Source organism: Oncorhynchus tshawytscha, linkage group LG25 (genome assembly GCF_018296145.1).
Source record: "Oncorhynchus tshawytscha isolate Ot180627B linkage group LG25, Otsh_v2.0, whole genome shotgun sequence".
In the NCBI taxonomy this organism is placed as follows: Eukaryota; Metazoa; Chordata; class Actinopteri; order Salmoniformes; family Salmonidae; genus Oncorhynchus; species Oncorhynchus tshawytscha.
Genome location: NC_056453.1, coordinates 47,601,601 through 47,618,185, shown reverse-complemented (window position 1 = coordinate 47,618,185; position 16,585 = coordinate 47,601,601). Strand labels below are relative to the sequence as shown.

The 16,585-nt window shown below is 51.8% G+C and overlaps 1 protein-coding gene across 1 annotated transcript in view; it reads right to left on the bottom strand.

The window, feature by feature from the left end:
• Positions 1-16,585, bottom strand: part of LOC112240580 (transforming acidic coiled-coil-containing protein 2) — a 110,472-nt gene that overhangs the window by 10,439 nt on the left and 83,448 nt on the right. Inside the window, exons 14-15 of the mRNA XM_042305849.1 lie at positions 12,188-12,346; positions 11,900-11,976 (exon numbers count right to left, since the gene is read on the bottom strand). Coding sequence (XP_042161783.1) covers positions 11,900-11,976; positions 12,188-12,346 — 236 coding nt within the window. The remainder of the gene's footprint in view (positions 1-11,899; positions 11,977-12,187; positions 12,347-16,585) is intronic.

The following is a 16,585-nucleotide window of genomic DNA, read 5'->3' as shown; positions in this document are numbered from 1 at the left end:
TCTTTGCTTGACATCATGGGAAATCAAAAGAAATCAGTCAAGACCTCAGAGAAAAGAATTGTAGACCTCAACAAGTCTGGTTCATCCTTGGGAGCAATTTCCAAATGCCTGAAGGTACCACGTTCATCTGTACAAACAATAGTACGCAAGTATAAACACAATGGGACAACGCAGCCATCATACCTCTCAGGAAGGAGACGCGTTCTGTCTCCTAGAGATGAACGTACTGTGGTGTGAAAAGTGCAAATCAATCCCAGAACAACAGCAAAGGACCTTGTGAAGATGCTGGAGGAAACAGGTACAAAAGTATCTATATCCACAGTAAAACGAGTCCTATATTGACATAACCAGAAAGGCCGCTCAGCAAGGAAGAAGCCACTGCTCCAAAACCGCCATAAAAAAGCCAGACTACGGTTTGCAACTGCACATGGGGACAAAGATCGTACTTTTTGGAGAAATGTCCTCTGGTCTGATCATGCGAAAAATTGCTTTTGCTTTTAAAATGACACATTTTGGATTAGCTAACACAACGTGCCATTGGAACACAGGAGTGATGGTTGCTGATAATGGGCCTCTGTACACCTCTGTAGATATTCCATTAAAAATCAGCCGTTTCCAGCTACAATAGTCATTTACAACATTAAAAACGTATTTATACATTTTTCGCATGGAACAGCCTTCATTTCTCAGAACAAGAATAGACTGACAAGTTCCAGAAGAAAGTTCTTTGTTTCTGGCCATTTTGTGCCTGTAATCGAACCCACAAATGCTGATGCTCCAGATACTCAAGTAGTCTAAAGGCCAGTTTTATTGCTTCTTTAATCAGTTAATCAATTAGCCTTTTAAAATTATATACTTGGATTAGCTAACACAACGTGCCATTGGAACACAGGAGTGATGGTTGCTGATAATGGGCCTATGTACACCTATGTAGATATTCCATTAAAAATCAACCGTTTCCAGCTACAACAGTCATTTACAACTTTAACAATGTCTACACTGTATTTCTGATCAATTCAATGTTATTTTAATGGACAATAGATTTGCATTTCTTTCAAAAACAAGGTCAGAGAAAAAAGTATAAATGTATGTACTAAAAACTATTATTTTCTTTTGGAATGTAGTAAAGTAAAAGTTGTCAAAAATATAAATAGTAAAGTACACATACCCTCCAAAAAACAAATGAAGTAGTATTTTAAAGTATTTTTTACTTCAGTACTTTACACCACTGCAATTTGATTAGTAAACGCATGTGTTCAGTAACAATGGCTGCCTGGTATTGTGATGTAATCATTTCCATGGTAATGTAGAATGTTCATTCAAATGATGTTGGTCAATGTATTTTTTTGTTAATGTCAGTTTGAGTTGAATCAACAAATCACAGCACATATTGATGCACTTCCTGCTTTGTTCCTATGGGTACACTTGCAACGGCTTCCAGTCCCCCCATGAAGCCATCATGGGGGGGGGGGCGCCCAACGGCTTCCAGTCCCCCCATTAAGCCATCATAGGGGGGGACGCCCAACGGCTTCCAGTCCACCCATTAAGCCATCAGAGGGGGGTGGGACACCCGACGGCTTCCAGTCCCCCCATTAAGCCATCATAGGGGGACACACCCAACTGCTTCCAGTCCCCACATTAAGCCATCATGGGGACGCCCAATGGCTTCCAGTCCACCCATTAAGCCATCATAGGGGGGGATGCCCAACGGCTTCCAGTCCCCCATTAAGCCATCATGGGGGCGCCCAACGGCTTCCAGTCCCCCATTAAGCCATCATAGGGGGACGCCCAACGGCTTCCAGTCCACCCATTAAGCCATCAGAGGGGGTGGGACACCCGACGGCTTCCAGTCCCCCATTAAGCCATCATAGGGGACACACCCAACTGCTTCCAGTCCACCCATTAAGCAATCATGGGGGGACGCCCAACGGCTTCCAGTCCACCCATTAAGCCATCATGGGGGAGCACCCAACTGCTTCCAGTCCCCCATTAAGCAATCATGGGGGTCGCCCAACGGCTTCCAGTCCCCCATTAAGCCATCATGGGGGTCGCCCAACGGCTTCCAGTCCCCCATTAAGCCATCATGGAGATGCCCAACGGCTTCCAGTCCCCCATTAAGCCATCATGGGGACGCCCAACGGCTTCCAGTCCCCCATTAAGCCATCATGGGGGGTCGCCCAATGGCTTCCAGTCCCCCATTAAGCCATCATGGGGACGCCCAACGGCTTCCAGTCCCCCATTAAGCCATCATGGGGGGACGCCCAACGGCTTCCAGTCCCCCATTAAGCCATCATGGGGACGCCCAACGGCTTCCAGTCCCCCCCGGCTTCCAGTCCCCCATTCATGGGGGGACGCCAACGGCTTCCAGTCCCCCATTAAGCCATCATGGGGACGCCCAACGGCTTCCAGTCCCCCATTAAGCCATCATGGGGACGCCCAACGGCTTCCAGTCCCCCATTAAGCCATCATGGGGGGGACGCCCAACGGCTTCCAGTCCCCCCATTAAGCCATCATGGGGGGGACGCCCAACGGCTTCCAGTCCCCCATTAAGCCATCATGGGGGACGCCCAACGGCTTCCAGTCCCCCATTAAGCCATCATGGGGACGCCCAACGGCTTCCAGTCCCCCATTAAGCCATCATGGGGACGCCCAACGGCTTCCAGTCCCCCATTAAGCCATCATGGGGACGCCCAACGGCTTCCAGTCCCCCATTAAGCCATCATGGGGACGCCCAACGGCTTCCAGTCCCCCATTAAGCCATCATGGGGAAGCCCAACGGCTTCCAGTCCCCCATTAAGCCATCATGGGGGACGCCCAAAGGCTTCCAGTCCCCCATTAAGCCATCATGGGGACGCCCAACGGCTTCCAGTCCCCCATTTAGCCATCATGGGGACGCCCAACGGCTTCCAGTCCCCCATTAAGCCATCATGGGGACGCCCAACGGCTTCCAGTCCCCCATTAAGCCATCATGGGGACGCCCAACGGCTTCCAGTCCCCCATTAAGCCATCATGGGGGACGCCCAACGGCTTCCAGTCCCCCATTAAGCCATCATGGGGGACGCCCAACGGCTTCCAGTCCCCCATTAAGCCATCATGGGGGGACGCCCAACATGGGGCTTCCAGTCCCCCATTAAGCCATCATGGGGGGGGACGCCCAACGGCTTCCAGTCCCCCATTAAGCCATCATGGGGACGCCCAACGGCTTCCAGGGGGGACGCCCAACGGCTTCCAGTCCCCCATTAAGCCATCATGGGGGACGCCCAACGGCTTCCAGTCCCCCATTAAGCCATCATGGGGACGCCCAACGGCTTCCAGTCCCCCATTAAGCCATCATGGGGACGCCCAACGGCTTCCAGTCCCCCATTAAGCCATCATGGGGACGCCCAACGGCTTCCAGTCCCCCATTAAGCCATCATGGGGGGGACTTCCAGTCCCCCATTAAGCCATCATGGGGACTTCCAGTCCCCCATTAAGCCATCATGGGGACGCCCAACGGCTTCCAGTCCCCCATTAAGCCATCATGGGGACGCCCAACGGCTTCCAGTCCCCCATTAAGCCATCATGGGGACGCCCAACGGCTTCCAGTCCCCCATTAAGCCATCATGGGGACGCCCAACGGCTTCCAGTCCCCCATTAAGCCATCATGGGGACGCCCAACGGCTTCCAGTCCCCCATTAAGCCATCATGGGGACGCCCAACGGCTTCCAGTCCCCCATTAAGCCATCATGGGGGGACGCCCAACGGCTTCCAGTCCCCCATTAAGCCATCATGGGGGGGACGCCCAACGGCTTCCAGTCCCCCATTAAGCCATCATGGGGGACGCCCAACGGCTTCCAGTCCCCCATTAAGCCATCATGGGGGGACGCCCAACGGCTTCCAGTCCCCCATTAAGCCATCATGGGGGGGGACGCCCAACGGCTTCCAGTCCCCCATTAAGCCATCATGGGGGGGGACGCCCAACGGCTTCCAGTCCCCCATTAAGCCATCATGGGGGACGCCCAACGGCTTCCAGTCCCCCATTAAGCCATCATGGGGACGCCCAACGGCTTCCAGTCCCCCATTAAGCCATCATGGGGACGCCCAACGGCTTCCAGTCCCCCATTAAGCCATCATGGGGGGGTCCGCCCAACGGCTTCCAGTCCCCCATTAAGCCATCCCCCATTAAGTCCCCCATCATGGGGACGCCCAACGGCTTCCAGTCCCCCATTAAGCCATCATGGGGGGGGACGCCCAATCGGCTTCCAGTCCCCCATTAAGCCATCATGGGGGGGACGCCCAACGGCTTCCAGTCCCCCATTAAGCCATCATGGGGGGGGGACGCCCAACGGCTTCCAGTCCCCCATTAAGCCATCATGGGGGGGGACGCCCAACGGCTTCCAGTCCCCCATTAAGCCATCATGGGGACGCCCAACGGCTTCCAGTCCCCCATTAAGCCATCATGGGGGACGCCCAACGGCTTCCAGTCCCCCATTAAGCCATCATGGGGACGCCCAACGGCTTCCAGTCCCCCATTAAGCCATCATGGGGACGCCCAACGGCTTCCAGTCCCCCATTAAGCCATCATGGGGACGCCCAACCCCTTCCAGTCCCCCATTAAGCCATCATGGGGACGCCCAACGGCTTCCAGTCCCCCATTAAGCCATCATGGGGACGCCCAACGGCTTCCAGTCCCCCATTAAGCCATCATGGGGACGCCCAACGGCTTCCAGTCCCCCATTAAGCCATCATGGGGACGCCCAACGGCTTCCAGTCCCCCATTAAGCCATCATGGGGACGCCCAACGGCTTCCAGTCCCCCATTAAGCCATCATGGGGGACGCCCAACGGCTTCCAGTCCCCCATTAAGCCATCATGGGGACGCCCAACGGCTTCCAGTCCCCCATTAAGCCATCATGGGGACGCCCAACGGCTTCCAGTCCCCCATTAAGCCATCATGGGGACGCCCAACGGCTTCCAGTCCCCCATTAAGCCATCATGGGGACGCCCAACGGCTTCCAGTCCCCCATTAAGCCATCATGGGGACGCCCAACGGCTTCCAGTCCCCCATTAAGCCATCATGGGGACGCCCAACGGCTTCCAGTCCCCCATTAAGCCATCATGGGGGACGCCCAACGGCTTCCAGTCCCCCATTAAGCCATCATGGGGACGCCCAACGGCTTCCAGTCCCCCATTAAGCCATCATGGGGACGCCCAACGGCTTCCAGTCCCCCATTAAGCCATCATGGGGACGCCCAACGGCTTCCAGTCCCCCATTAAGCCATCATGGGGACGCCCAACGGCTTCCAGTCCCCCATTAAGCCATCATGGGGGACGCCCAACGGCTTCCAGTCCCCCATTAAGCCATCATGGGGACGCCCAACGGCTTCCAGTCCCCCATTAAGCCATCATGGGGGGACGCCCAACGGCTTCCAGTCCCCCATTAAGCCATCATGGGGACGCCCAACGGCTTCCAGTCCCCCCATTAAGCCATCATGGGGACGCCCAACGGCTTCCAGTCCCCCCATTAAGCCATCATGGGGACGCCCAACGGCTTCCAGTCCCCCCATTAAGCCATCATGGGGACGCCCAACGGCTTCCAGTCCCCCCATTAAGCCATCATGGGGACGCCCAACGGCTTCCAGTCCCCCCATTAAGCCATCATGGGGACGCCCAACGGCTTCCAGTCCCCCCATTAAGCCATCATGGGGACGCCCAACGGCTTCCAGCCCAACGGCTTCCAGTCCCCCCATTAAGCCATCATGGGGGGGACGCCCAACGGCTTCCAGTCCCCCATTAAGCCATCATGGGGACGCCCAACGGCTTCCAGTCCCCCATTAAGCCATCATGGGGACGCCCAACGGCTTCCAGTCCCCCATTAAGCCATCATGGGGGGACGGCTTCCAGTCCCCCATTAAGCCATCATGGGGACGCCCAACGGCTTCCAGTCCCCCATTAAGCCATCATGGGGGGGACGCCCAACGGCTTCCAGTCCCCCATTAAGCCATCATGGGGACGCCCAACGGCTTCCAGTCCCCCATTAAGCCATCATGGGGACGCCCAACGGCTTCCAGTCCCCCATTAAGCCATCATGGGGACGCCCAACGGCTTCCAGTCCCCCAGCCATCATGGGGGGGGACGCCCAACGGCTTCCAGTCCCCCATTAAGCCATCATGGGGGACGCCCAACGGCTTCCAGTCCCCCATTAAGCCATCATGGGGGGGACGCCCAACGGCTTCCAGTCCCCCATTAAGCCATCATGGGGGGGGACGCCCAACGGCTTCCAGTCCCCCATTAAGCCATCATGGGGACGCCCAACGGCTTCCAGTCCCCCATTAAGCCATCATGGGGGACGCCCAACGGCTTCCAGTCCCCCATTAAGCCATCATGGGGACGCCCAACGGCTTCCAGTCCCCCATTAAGCCATCATGGGGCCATCGCCCAACGGCTTCCAGTCCCCCATTAAGTCCCCCATCATCATGGGGGACGCCCAACGGCTTCCAGTCCCCCATTAAGCCATCATGGGGACGCCCAACGGCTTCCAGTCCCCCATTAAGCCATCATGGGGACGCCCAACGGCTTCCAGTCCCCCATTAAGCCATCATGGGGACGCCCAACGGCTTCCAGTCCCCCATTAAGCCATCATGGGGGGACGCCCAACGGCTTCCAGTCCCCCATTAAGCCATCATGGGGGACGCCCAACGGCTTCCAGTCCCCCATTAAGCATCATGGGGGGGGCCCAACGGCTTCCAGTCCCCATTAAGCCATCATGGGGACGCCCAACGGCTTCCAGTCCCCCATTAAGCCATCATGGGGGGACGCCCAACGGCTTCCAGTCCCCCATTAAGCCATCATGGGGGGGGACGCCCAACGGCTTCCAGTCCCCCATTAAGCCATCATGGGGACGCCCAACGGCTTCCAGTCCCCCATTAAGCCATCATGGGGGGGACGCCCAACGGCTTCCAGTCCCCCATTAAGCCATCATGGGGACGCCCAACGGCTTCCAGTCCCCCATTAAGCCATCATGGGGACGCCCAACGGCTTCCAGTCCCCCATTAAGCCATCATGGGGGGGGACGCCCAACGGCTTCCAGTCCCCCATTAAGCCATCATGGGGGACGCCCAACGGCTTCCAGTCCCCCATTAAGCCATCATGGGGACGCCCAACGGCTTCCAGTCCCCCCCATTAAGCCATCATTAAGCCATCATGGGGACGCCCAACGGCTTCCAGTCCCCCATTAAGCCATCATGGGGGGACGTCCCCCATTAAGCCATCATGGGGGCTTCCAGTCCCCCATTAAGCCATCATGGGGACGCCCAACGGCTTCCAGTCCCCCATTAAGCCATCATGGGGGGGGACGCCCAACGGCTTCCAGTCCCCCATTAAGCCATCATGGGGACGCCCAACGGCTTCCAGTCCCCCATTAAGCCATCATGGGGGGACGCCCAACGGCTTCCAGTCCCCCATTAAGCCATCATCATGGGGACGCCCAACGGCTTCCAGTCCCCCATTAAGCCATCATGGGGGACGCCCAACGGCTTCCAGTCCCCCATTAAGCCATCATGGGGACGCCCAACGGCTTCCAGTCCCCCATTAAGCCATCATGGGGACGCCCAACGGCTTCCAGTCCCCCATTAAGCCATCATGGGGACGCCCAACGGCTTCCAGTCCCCCATTAAGCCATCATGGGGACGCCCAACGGCTTCCAGTCCCCCATTAAGCCATCATGGGGACGCCCAACGGCTTCCAGTCCCCCATTAAGCCATCATGGGGACGCCCAACGGCTTCAGTCCCCCATTAAGCCATCATGGGGACGCCCAACGGCTTCCAGTCCCCCATTAAGCCATCATGGGGACGCCCAACGGCTTCCAGTCCCCCATTAAGCCATCATGGGGACGCCCAACGGCTTCCAGTCCCCCATTAAGCCATCATGGGGACGCCCAACGGCTTCCAGTCCCCCATTAAGCCATCATGGGGACGCCCAACGGCTTCCAGTCCCCCATTAAGCCATCATGGGGACGCCCAACGGCTTCCAGTCCCCCATTAAGCCATCATGGGGACGCCCAACGGCTTCCAGTCCCCCATTAAGCCATCATGGGGACGCCCAACGGCTTCCAGTCCCCCCATTAAGCCATCATGGGGACGCCCAACGGCTTCCAGTCCCCCATTAAGCCATCATGGGGACGCCCAACGGCTTCCAGTCCCCCATTAAGCCATCATGGGGGATGCCAGTCCCCCATTTAGCCATCATGGGGGCTTCCAGTCCCCCATTAAGCCATCATGGGGACGCCCAACGGCTTCCAGTCCCCCATTAAGCCATCATGGGGGGACACAGTCCCCCATTAACGGCTTCAGTCCCCCATTAAGCCATCATGGGGGACGCTTCCAGTCCCCCAACGGCTTCCAGTCCCCCATTAAGCCATCATGGGGGACGCCCAACGGCTTCCAGTCCCCCATTAAGCCATCATGGGGACGCCCAACGGTTTCAGTCCCCCATTAAGCCATCATGGGGACGCCCAACGGCTTCCAGTCCCCCAACGGCTTCCAGTCCCCCATTAAGCCATCATGGGGACGCCCAACGGCTTCCAGTCCCCCATTAAGACATCATGGGGACGCCCAACGGCTTCCAGTCCCCCAACGGCTTCCAGTCCCCCATTAAGCCATCATGGGGACGCCCAACGGCTTCCAGTCCCCCATTCAGCCATCATGGGGACGCCCAACGGCTTCCAGTCCCCCCATTAAGCCATCATGGGGACGCCCAACAGCTTCCAGTCCCCCCATTAAGCCATCATGGGGACGCCCAACGGCTTCCAGTCCCCCCATTAAGCCATCATGGGGGGGACGCCCAACGGCTTCCAGTCCCCCCATTAAGCCATCATAGACCTGAATGGGGATGGCCATTTTATTCATTCTATTTTTATAACAGCTCTTGCAGTCAGGAGAGGATAAAAGGAGCGTCTAACTGCTATTCAAACAGGTATTATGGAGACCGGCTGTTATTGTCTGGTTAGACTGTAAACTCTCCTTCCAGACCCATATCAAACATCTCCATCTCCAGTCGCCAAACCCACTGGCTCCATGTCATCTACAAGACCCTGCTAGGTAAAGTCCCCCCTTATCTCAGCTCGCTGGTCACCATAGCATTTCCACCTGTAGCACACGCTCCAGCAGGTATATCTCTCTAGTCACCCCCAAAACCAATTCTTTCTTTGGCCGCCTCTCCTTCCAGTTCTCTGCTGCCAATGACTGGAACGAACTACAAAAATCTCTGAAACTGGAAACACTTATCTCCCTCTCCAGCTTTAAGCACCGACTGTCAGAGCAGCTCACAGATTACTGCACCTGTACATAGCCCAGCTATAATTTAGCCCAAACAACTACCTCTTTCCCTACTGTATTTAATTAATTAATTAATTTTGCTCCTTTGCACCCCATTATTTTTATTTATTTATTGCCTTTACCTCCCTTATCGCACCTCAGTTGCTCACATCGTATATAGACTTGTTTCTACTGTATTATTGACTGTATGTTTGTTTTACTCCATGTGTAACTCTGTGTCGTTGTATCTGTCGAACTGCTTTGCTTTATCTTGGCCAGGTCGCAATTGTAAATGAGAACTTGTTCTCAACTTGCCTACCTGGTTAATTAAAGGTGAAATAAATAAATAAAAATTGGCTGGCCAATTACCGTCATCCAAAATTCCTTGACAGTCACATCCCTACCCACAAAATTGAGTTGGAAGAGGCCAACTAAAGACCTCTTCAGGTATCTGTTTAAATCTTCCACTGCTTGTTTTGGGTGAGATGAGGGCAGCAGGAAGGAAGGCTCCTAAATGCTTGTTTTGGGTGAGATGAGGGCAGCAGGAAGGCTCCTAAATGCTTGTTTTGGGTGAGATGAGGGCAGCAGGAAGGCTCCTAAATGCTTGTTTTGGGTGAGATGAGGGCAGCAGGAAGGCTCCTAAATGCTTGTTTTGGGTGAGATGAGGGCAATACAAGGAAGGCTCCTAAATGCTTGTTTTGGGTGAGATGAGGGCAGCAGGAAGGCTCCTAAATGCTTGTTTTGGGTGAGATGAGGGCAATAGAAGGAAGGCTCCTAAATGCTTGTTTTGGGTGAGATGAGGGCAATAGAAGGAAGGCTCCTAAATGCTTGTTTTGGGTGAGATGAGGGCAGCAGGAAGGCTCCTAAATGCTTGTTTTGGGTGAGATGAGGGCAATAGAAGGAAGGCTCCTAAATGCTTGTTTTGGGTGAGATGAGGGCAGCAGGAAGGCTCCTAAATGCTTGTTTTGGGTGAGATGAGGGCAATAGAAGGAAGGCTCCTAAATGCTTGTTTTGGGTGAGATGAGGGCAGCAGGAAGGCTCCTAAATGCTTGTTTTGGGTGAGATGAGGGCAATAGAAGGAAGGCTCCTAAATGCTTGTTTTGGGTGAGATGAGGCTCCTAAATGCTTGTTTTGGGTGAGATGAGGGCAGCAGGAAGGCTCCTAAATGCTTGTTTTGGGTGAGATGAGGGCAATAGAAGGAAGGCTCCTAAATGCTTGTTTTGGGTGAGATGAGGGCAGCAGGAAGGCTCCTAAATGCTTGTTTTGGGTGAGATGAGGGCAATAGAAGGAAGGCTCCTAAATGCTTGTTTTGGGTGAGATGAGGGCAATAGAAGGAAGGCTCCTAAATGCTTGTTTTGGGTGAGATGAGGGCAATAGAAGGAAGGCTCCTAAATGCTTGTTTTGGGTGAGATGAGTGCAATAGAAGGAAGGCTCCTAAATGCTTGTTTTGGGTGAGATGAGGGCAATAGAAGGAAGGCTCCAAATGCTTGTTTTGAGTGAGATGAGGGCAGCAGGAAGGCTCCTAAATGCTTGTTTTGGGTGAGATGAGGGCAATAGAAGGAAGGCTCCTAAATGCTTGTTTTGGGTGAGATGAGGGCAGCAGGAAGGCTCCTAAATGCTTGTTTTGGGTGAGATGAGGGCAATAGAAGGAAGGCTCCTAAATGCTTGTTTTGGGTGAGATGAGGGCAGCAGGAAGGCTCCTAAATGCTTGTTTTGGGTGAGATGAGGGCAATACAAGGAAGGCTCCTAAATGCTTGTTTTGGGTGAGATGAGGGCAGCAGGAAGGCTCCTAAATGCTTGTTTTGGGTGAGATGAGGGCAATAGAAGGAAGGCTCCTAAATGCTTGTTTTGGGTGAGATGAGGGCAATAGAAGGAAGGCTCCTAAATGCTTGTTTTGGGTGAGATGAGGGCAGCAGGAGGAAGGCTCCTAAATGCTTGTTTTGGGTGAGATGAGGGCAGCAGAAGGAAGGCTCCTAAATGCTTGTTTTGGGTGAGATGAGGGCAGCAGAAGGAAGGCTCCTACATGTCAAGAAAGAAAACTAGTAGCATGAAACAGGAACTATAGTATTTACAAAGACTGCATATACTGTACGTCGGAGCAGATCAGCTTGTAGACATAACATCGGCACACACAACTGCAATGCTTTTGGACGCATGCGCTCAGTCTTTTTCAGACAGCTTTGTTTTGGTGTTGTCGGATAGAGAGGTAAGCGGGTGGATTAGCCTTGCCTCCCCTCTTAGCTACTTAACCCTCCTTATCGTTGGGGCCAATCAGCCTAATGAAATAAGTCCCCTAGTTAATCTGAACTACACTCTTACAAAAAAAAACTGTGATATCTACAACCTAAAAGGGTTCTTTTTGGATGTCCCCATAGGAGAACCCTTTGAAGAACCCCTTTTTGGTTCCAGGTAGAACCGTTTTGTGATCCATGTAGAACAATTTCCACAGAGGGTTCTACCTGGAACAAAAAGGGGTTCTACCTAAAACAAAAAGTGTTCTACCTGGAACAAAAAAAGGGTTATCTTATGGGGACAGTTGAAAAACCCTTTTGGAAACCTTTTTACTAAGAGGGTAGGCGTGACTGACTGACAGTTGATCCTCTCACCTCATCTCCAGCACTTCCTGTCGACTGTCCTCGTACTTCCTCTGCCACTCCAGTACTTCCTTCTCCTTGGACACGATCTGAGAGGGAGGAAGGGAGAACTTTAGTAGGTGCAGTTCACGTACACATCAGGAGAAAAAATATGAAGGGATCTGTCTGTATAAGGTAAACATTCGTATGAATATGACTACTACTGAATGTCAACCTGTTCCTCCAGCACAGTAACACTCCTAACAATGGATATGAATTTGACAGTAGTGAGTGGTGTGGGTGGTGTGGGTAGAGGGGCACCTCTTCTCGTGCGATGCCCAGAGAGTAATCTAGGTCTTTGGGTAGGTAGGGGCTCTCCCTCTCCCCGTCTCCGTAGCTCGCCGTCCGGGTGTAAAGGCAATTCTTGGTCACCATGCTGTCCCTGTCCACTGTTGATGACATCACTTCTCTGTCTCTCTGCTGCCCAGGTCAAGCGTCAGGGAAGAGGAAGAGGAAGAGGAGGGGGGAGAGAGACAGGTACAGACAGTTGGTTAGGTATCTGGTTGATCTAATGGTGGTTTCTGGTAGCTTTCCCAGAATCCCCAGGTTTTTCCAAAAATCCCAGTGGGAAGATTCGGGAATCAGCAGGGAATGAGCAGGGAATGAGCAGGGAATCAGCAGGGAATGAGCAGGGAATCAGCAGGGAATCAGCAGGGAATCAGCAGGGAATCAGCAGTGAATGAGCAGTGAATGAGCAGGGAATCAGCAGGGAATCAGCAGGGAATCAGCAGGGAATCAGTAGGGAATCAGCAGGGAATCAGCAGGGAATGAGCAGGGAATGAGCAGGGAATGAGCATGGAATCAGCAGGGAATCAGCAGGGAATCAGCAGGGAATCAGTAGGGAATCAGCAGGGAATCAGCAGGGAATCAGCAGGGAATGAGTATGGGATCAGCAGGGAATCAGTAGGGAATCAGCAGGGAATCAGCAGGGAATCAGCAGGGAATGAGCAGGGAATGAGCAGGACATCTGGAATCCTTCCTGTAAAACAACAACAGGGAAAGTTACCTGCATTTAAAACCCTACAGACAACATAATACACTCTTTATAGGCTACTGAACTAAACCAAACCCCTATGTAGCATCGTATTGGATCAGAAAGATGCCCCCACACCACAGACAAACTCTATATGGAAAATGAGGCAGCCTCTGCAATGATGGTAGCTACAAAGTGGGATCCTTGGGACTTCCCTACTCTAAACCTAACCTTAACCCCTACCATAACCTTTACCTAACCCCTACCCTACACCTAACCGTAACCCCTACCCTACACTTAACCGTAACCCATACCCATACCCTAACCTTTACCTCACCCCTACCCTAAACTTAACCTTAACCCCTACCATAACCTTTACCTAACCCCTACCCTACCCTACACCTAACCGTAACCCCTACCCTACACTTAACCGTAACCCATACCCATACCCTAACCTTTACCTCACCCCTACCCTAAACTTAACCTTAACCCTACCATAACCTTTACCTAACCCCTACCCTACCCTACACCTAACCGTAACCCCTACCCTACACTTAACCGTAACCCATACCCATACCCTAACCTTTACCTAACCCCTACCCTAAACTTAACCTTAACGTTAACCATAACCTTTACCTAACCCCTACCCTACCCTACACTTCACCGTAACCCCTACCCTAAACTTAACCTTAACGTTAACCATAACCTTTATCTAACCCCTACCCTAACCTTAACCTTAACGTTAACCCTAACCTTAACCTTAACGTTAACCATAACCTTTATCTAACCCCTACCCTAACCTTAACCTTAACGTTAACCCTACCCTACCCTTAACGGTAACCATAACCTTTATCTAACCCTTACTTTAACTGTTTGAAATGTGAACTTCAATAGGGTTACATCAGAGTTAGACGTCCCAAGGATCCCTCTTAGATTTTTCCCTGCAATGATGCTCCTGGAGATTTGGGCAGCTGGTAGCAACATAAGCAATCGTCAATCCCAGAGCTGTGGCCCTGTGATTGGCTGAAGCTGCAACAGCTTGGCTGTGATTGGGTCCAGGCAAGGGAAAGAGGCGGTATTGCTGGGGGAGGGATAGGAATAGGGTAGCAGCACAGGGTTGTGCTGGTCAGACGGTAATTGACTGTTAATTAACATAAACACATTTAGCATTTCCTGGCTTCCACACACAGCCTACAAGTCACTGATGCAGACCTTTGGAACATCTACATTTTAAAAAGTATAATAAATCCATGTAATATATCCTACTCCATCAAAATAAATCCATTTATTTTAAACAGGTCTAAATAAACATTATGATATGAAGAAAATGTAGTCTATTTCAGAAGAACAGAATAGCATACTCTGAGTTGTCCTTATGCTAGGTCCTGATCTGGCTGTGCCATATGGCTGTGGGCTACACTAGTTCATTTAGCAGACAAGATTAGCTTATAATTCCGTGGCATTATTTTACAGTATGAAGAATACAATTGAACAAAGCTGAATAAAATCGAAAGGATATTTTCTACAAACGATTTGAGAGAGTGCGCACATGCGGATATTCTGTGTTGAAAAGTAAATGTGGACAGTTCTTCAAACATTTTCAATATGCGCCTCGGAATTCTATAAGGACCCGCGCAGTTGCGTCCCAAATGTGTCTGTCTTCACTTGTAGCCTGTGAGAAGGACCCGATTACTTAACAGGCATTGGCTAATAGGAACTGAGATATCTGACAGCCATGTGAGTGAGAGGTGCTTCAGAGCAGCTGTGAGAAGGGAATTCTAATTATTAGATTCAGCCCAGGGGCACAACGGCCACTGGCCGCAAAAGGCATGGATTATTCTTTTAGGAGGCATTGCGGCCCTTGTAAAGCGGATTAATGTGTATATTTTATTAAGAAGAAGCAGCATTACCACCCTGCATACCAGCAGCATTACCACCCTGCATACCAGCAGCATTACCACCCTGCATACCAGCAGCATTACCACCCTGCATACCCAGCATTACTACCCTGCATACCAGCAGCATTACCACCCTGCATACCAGCAGCATTACCACCCTGCATACCCAGCAGCATTACCACCCTGCATACCCAGCAGCATTACCACCCTGCATACCAGCAGCATTACCACCCTGCATACCAGCAGCATTACCACCCTGCATACCAGCAGCATACCACCCTGCATACCAGCAGCATTACCACCCTGCATACCAGCAGCATTACCACCCTGCATACCAGCAGCATTACCACCCTGCATACCAGCAGCATTACCACCCTGCATACAACTGCTGGCTTGCTTCTGAAGCTAAGCAGGGTTAGTCCTGGTCAGTTCCTGGATGGGAGACCAGATGCTGCTGGAAGTGGTGTTGGAGGGCCAGTAGGAGGCACTCTTTCCTCTGGTCTAAAAAATATCCCAATGCCCCAGGGCAGTGATTGCACCATGTGTTGGGTCCTGTCTTTCGGATGGGACGTTAAATGGGTGTCCTGACTCTCTGAGGTTTTTAAAGACCCATGGCACTTATTGTAAGAGTAACCCTGGTGTCCTGGCTAAATTCCCAAACTGGCCCTCAAACCATCACGGTCACCTAATAATCCCCAGTTTACAATTGGCTCATTCATCCTGTAACTATTCCCCAGGTCGTTGCTGCAAATGAGAACGTGTTCTCAGTCAACCTACCTGGTAAAAAAAATATATAATAATATGTTAATTGTGATACAACCTTATCGAAAAATATATAGGCCTATGGGCTAAGTTACAAGAGGTGTGAGACTATGATTTGAAAAAAGTTGCAACAAAAAAAAGGCATGCGCTGTTTCTTGCCTTACTGCACACAGCTGGTCACAAGTGACAGGACAATATTGTCACCCATTAGACTATTCTTGATTTAATCTTGTCTTTACATATACTAAATAATATATGTGTGAATCTTGTTTTGATTTAGCCCTTTATCATGCACCTGCATCGAAACAGGGAAAATACATGTAATCTAATGCACTTAACTTCTTGGTGATTGGGGGGCAGTATTGAGTAGCTTTGGATGAATAAGGTGCCCAAAGTAAACTGCCTGCTACTCAGGCCCAGTTGCTAATATATGCATATTATTATTAGTATTGGATAGAAAACACTCTGAAGTTTCTAAAACTGTTTGAATGATGTCTGTGAGTATAACAGAACTCATATGGCAGGCGAAAACCTGAGAAAAATCCAACCAGGAAGTGGGAAATCTGAGGCTTGTAGTTTTTTAAAACTTATCCCCTATTGTAGACACAGTGGGATATTGGTTATGTTGCACTTCCTAAGGCTTCCACTAGACTAACTACTAAAATGTGCTTTTCTTTCAAAAACAAGGACACTTCTAAGTGACCCCAAACTTTTGAACGGTAGTGCTTGTAGGGCTTGTGTCAAAAGTAGTGCACTACACAGGGCTCTGGTCTAAAGTAGTGCACTATACAGGGCTCTGGTCTAAAGTAGTGCACTATACAGGGCTCTGGTCTAAAGTAGTGCACTATACAGGTCTCTGGTCTAAAGTAGTGCACTACACAGGTCTCTGGTCTAAAGTAGTGCACTATACAGGTCTCTGGTCTAAAGTAGTGCACTACACAGGTCTCTGGTCTAAAGTAGTGCACTATACAGGGCTCTGGTCTAAAGTAGTGCACTACACAGGTCTCTGGTCTAAAGTAGTGCACT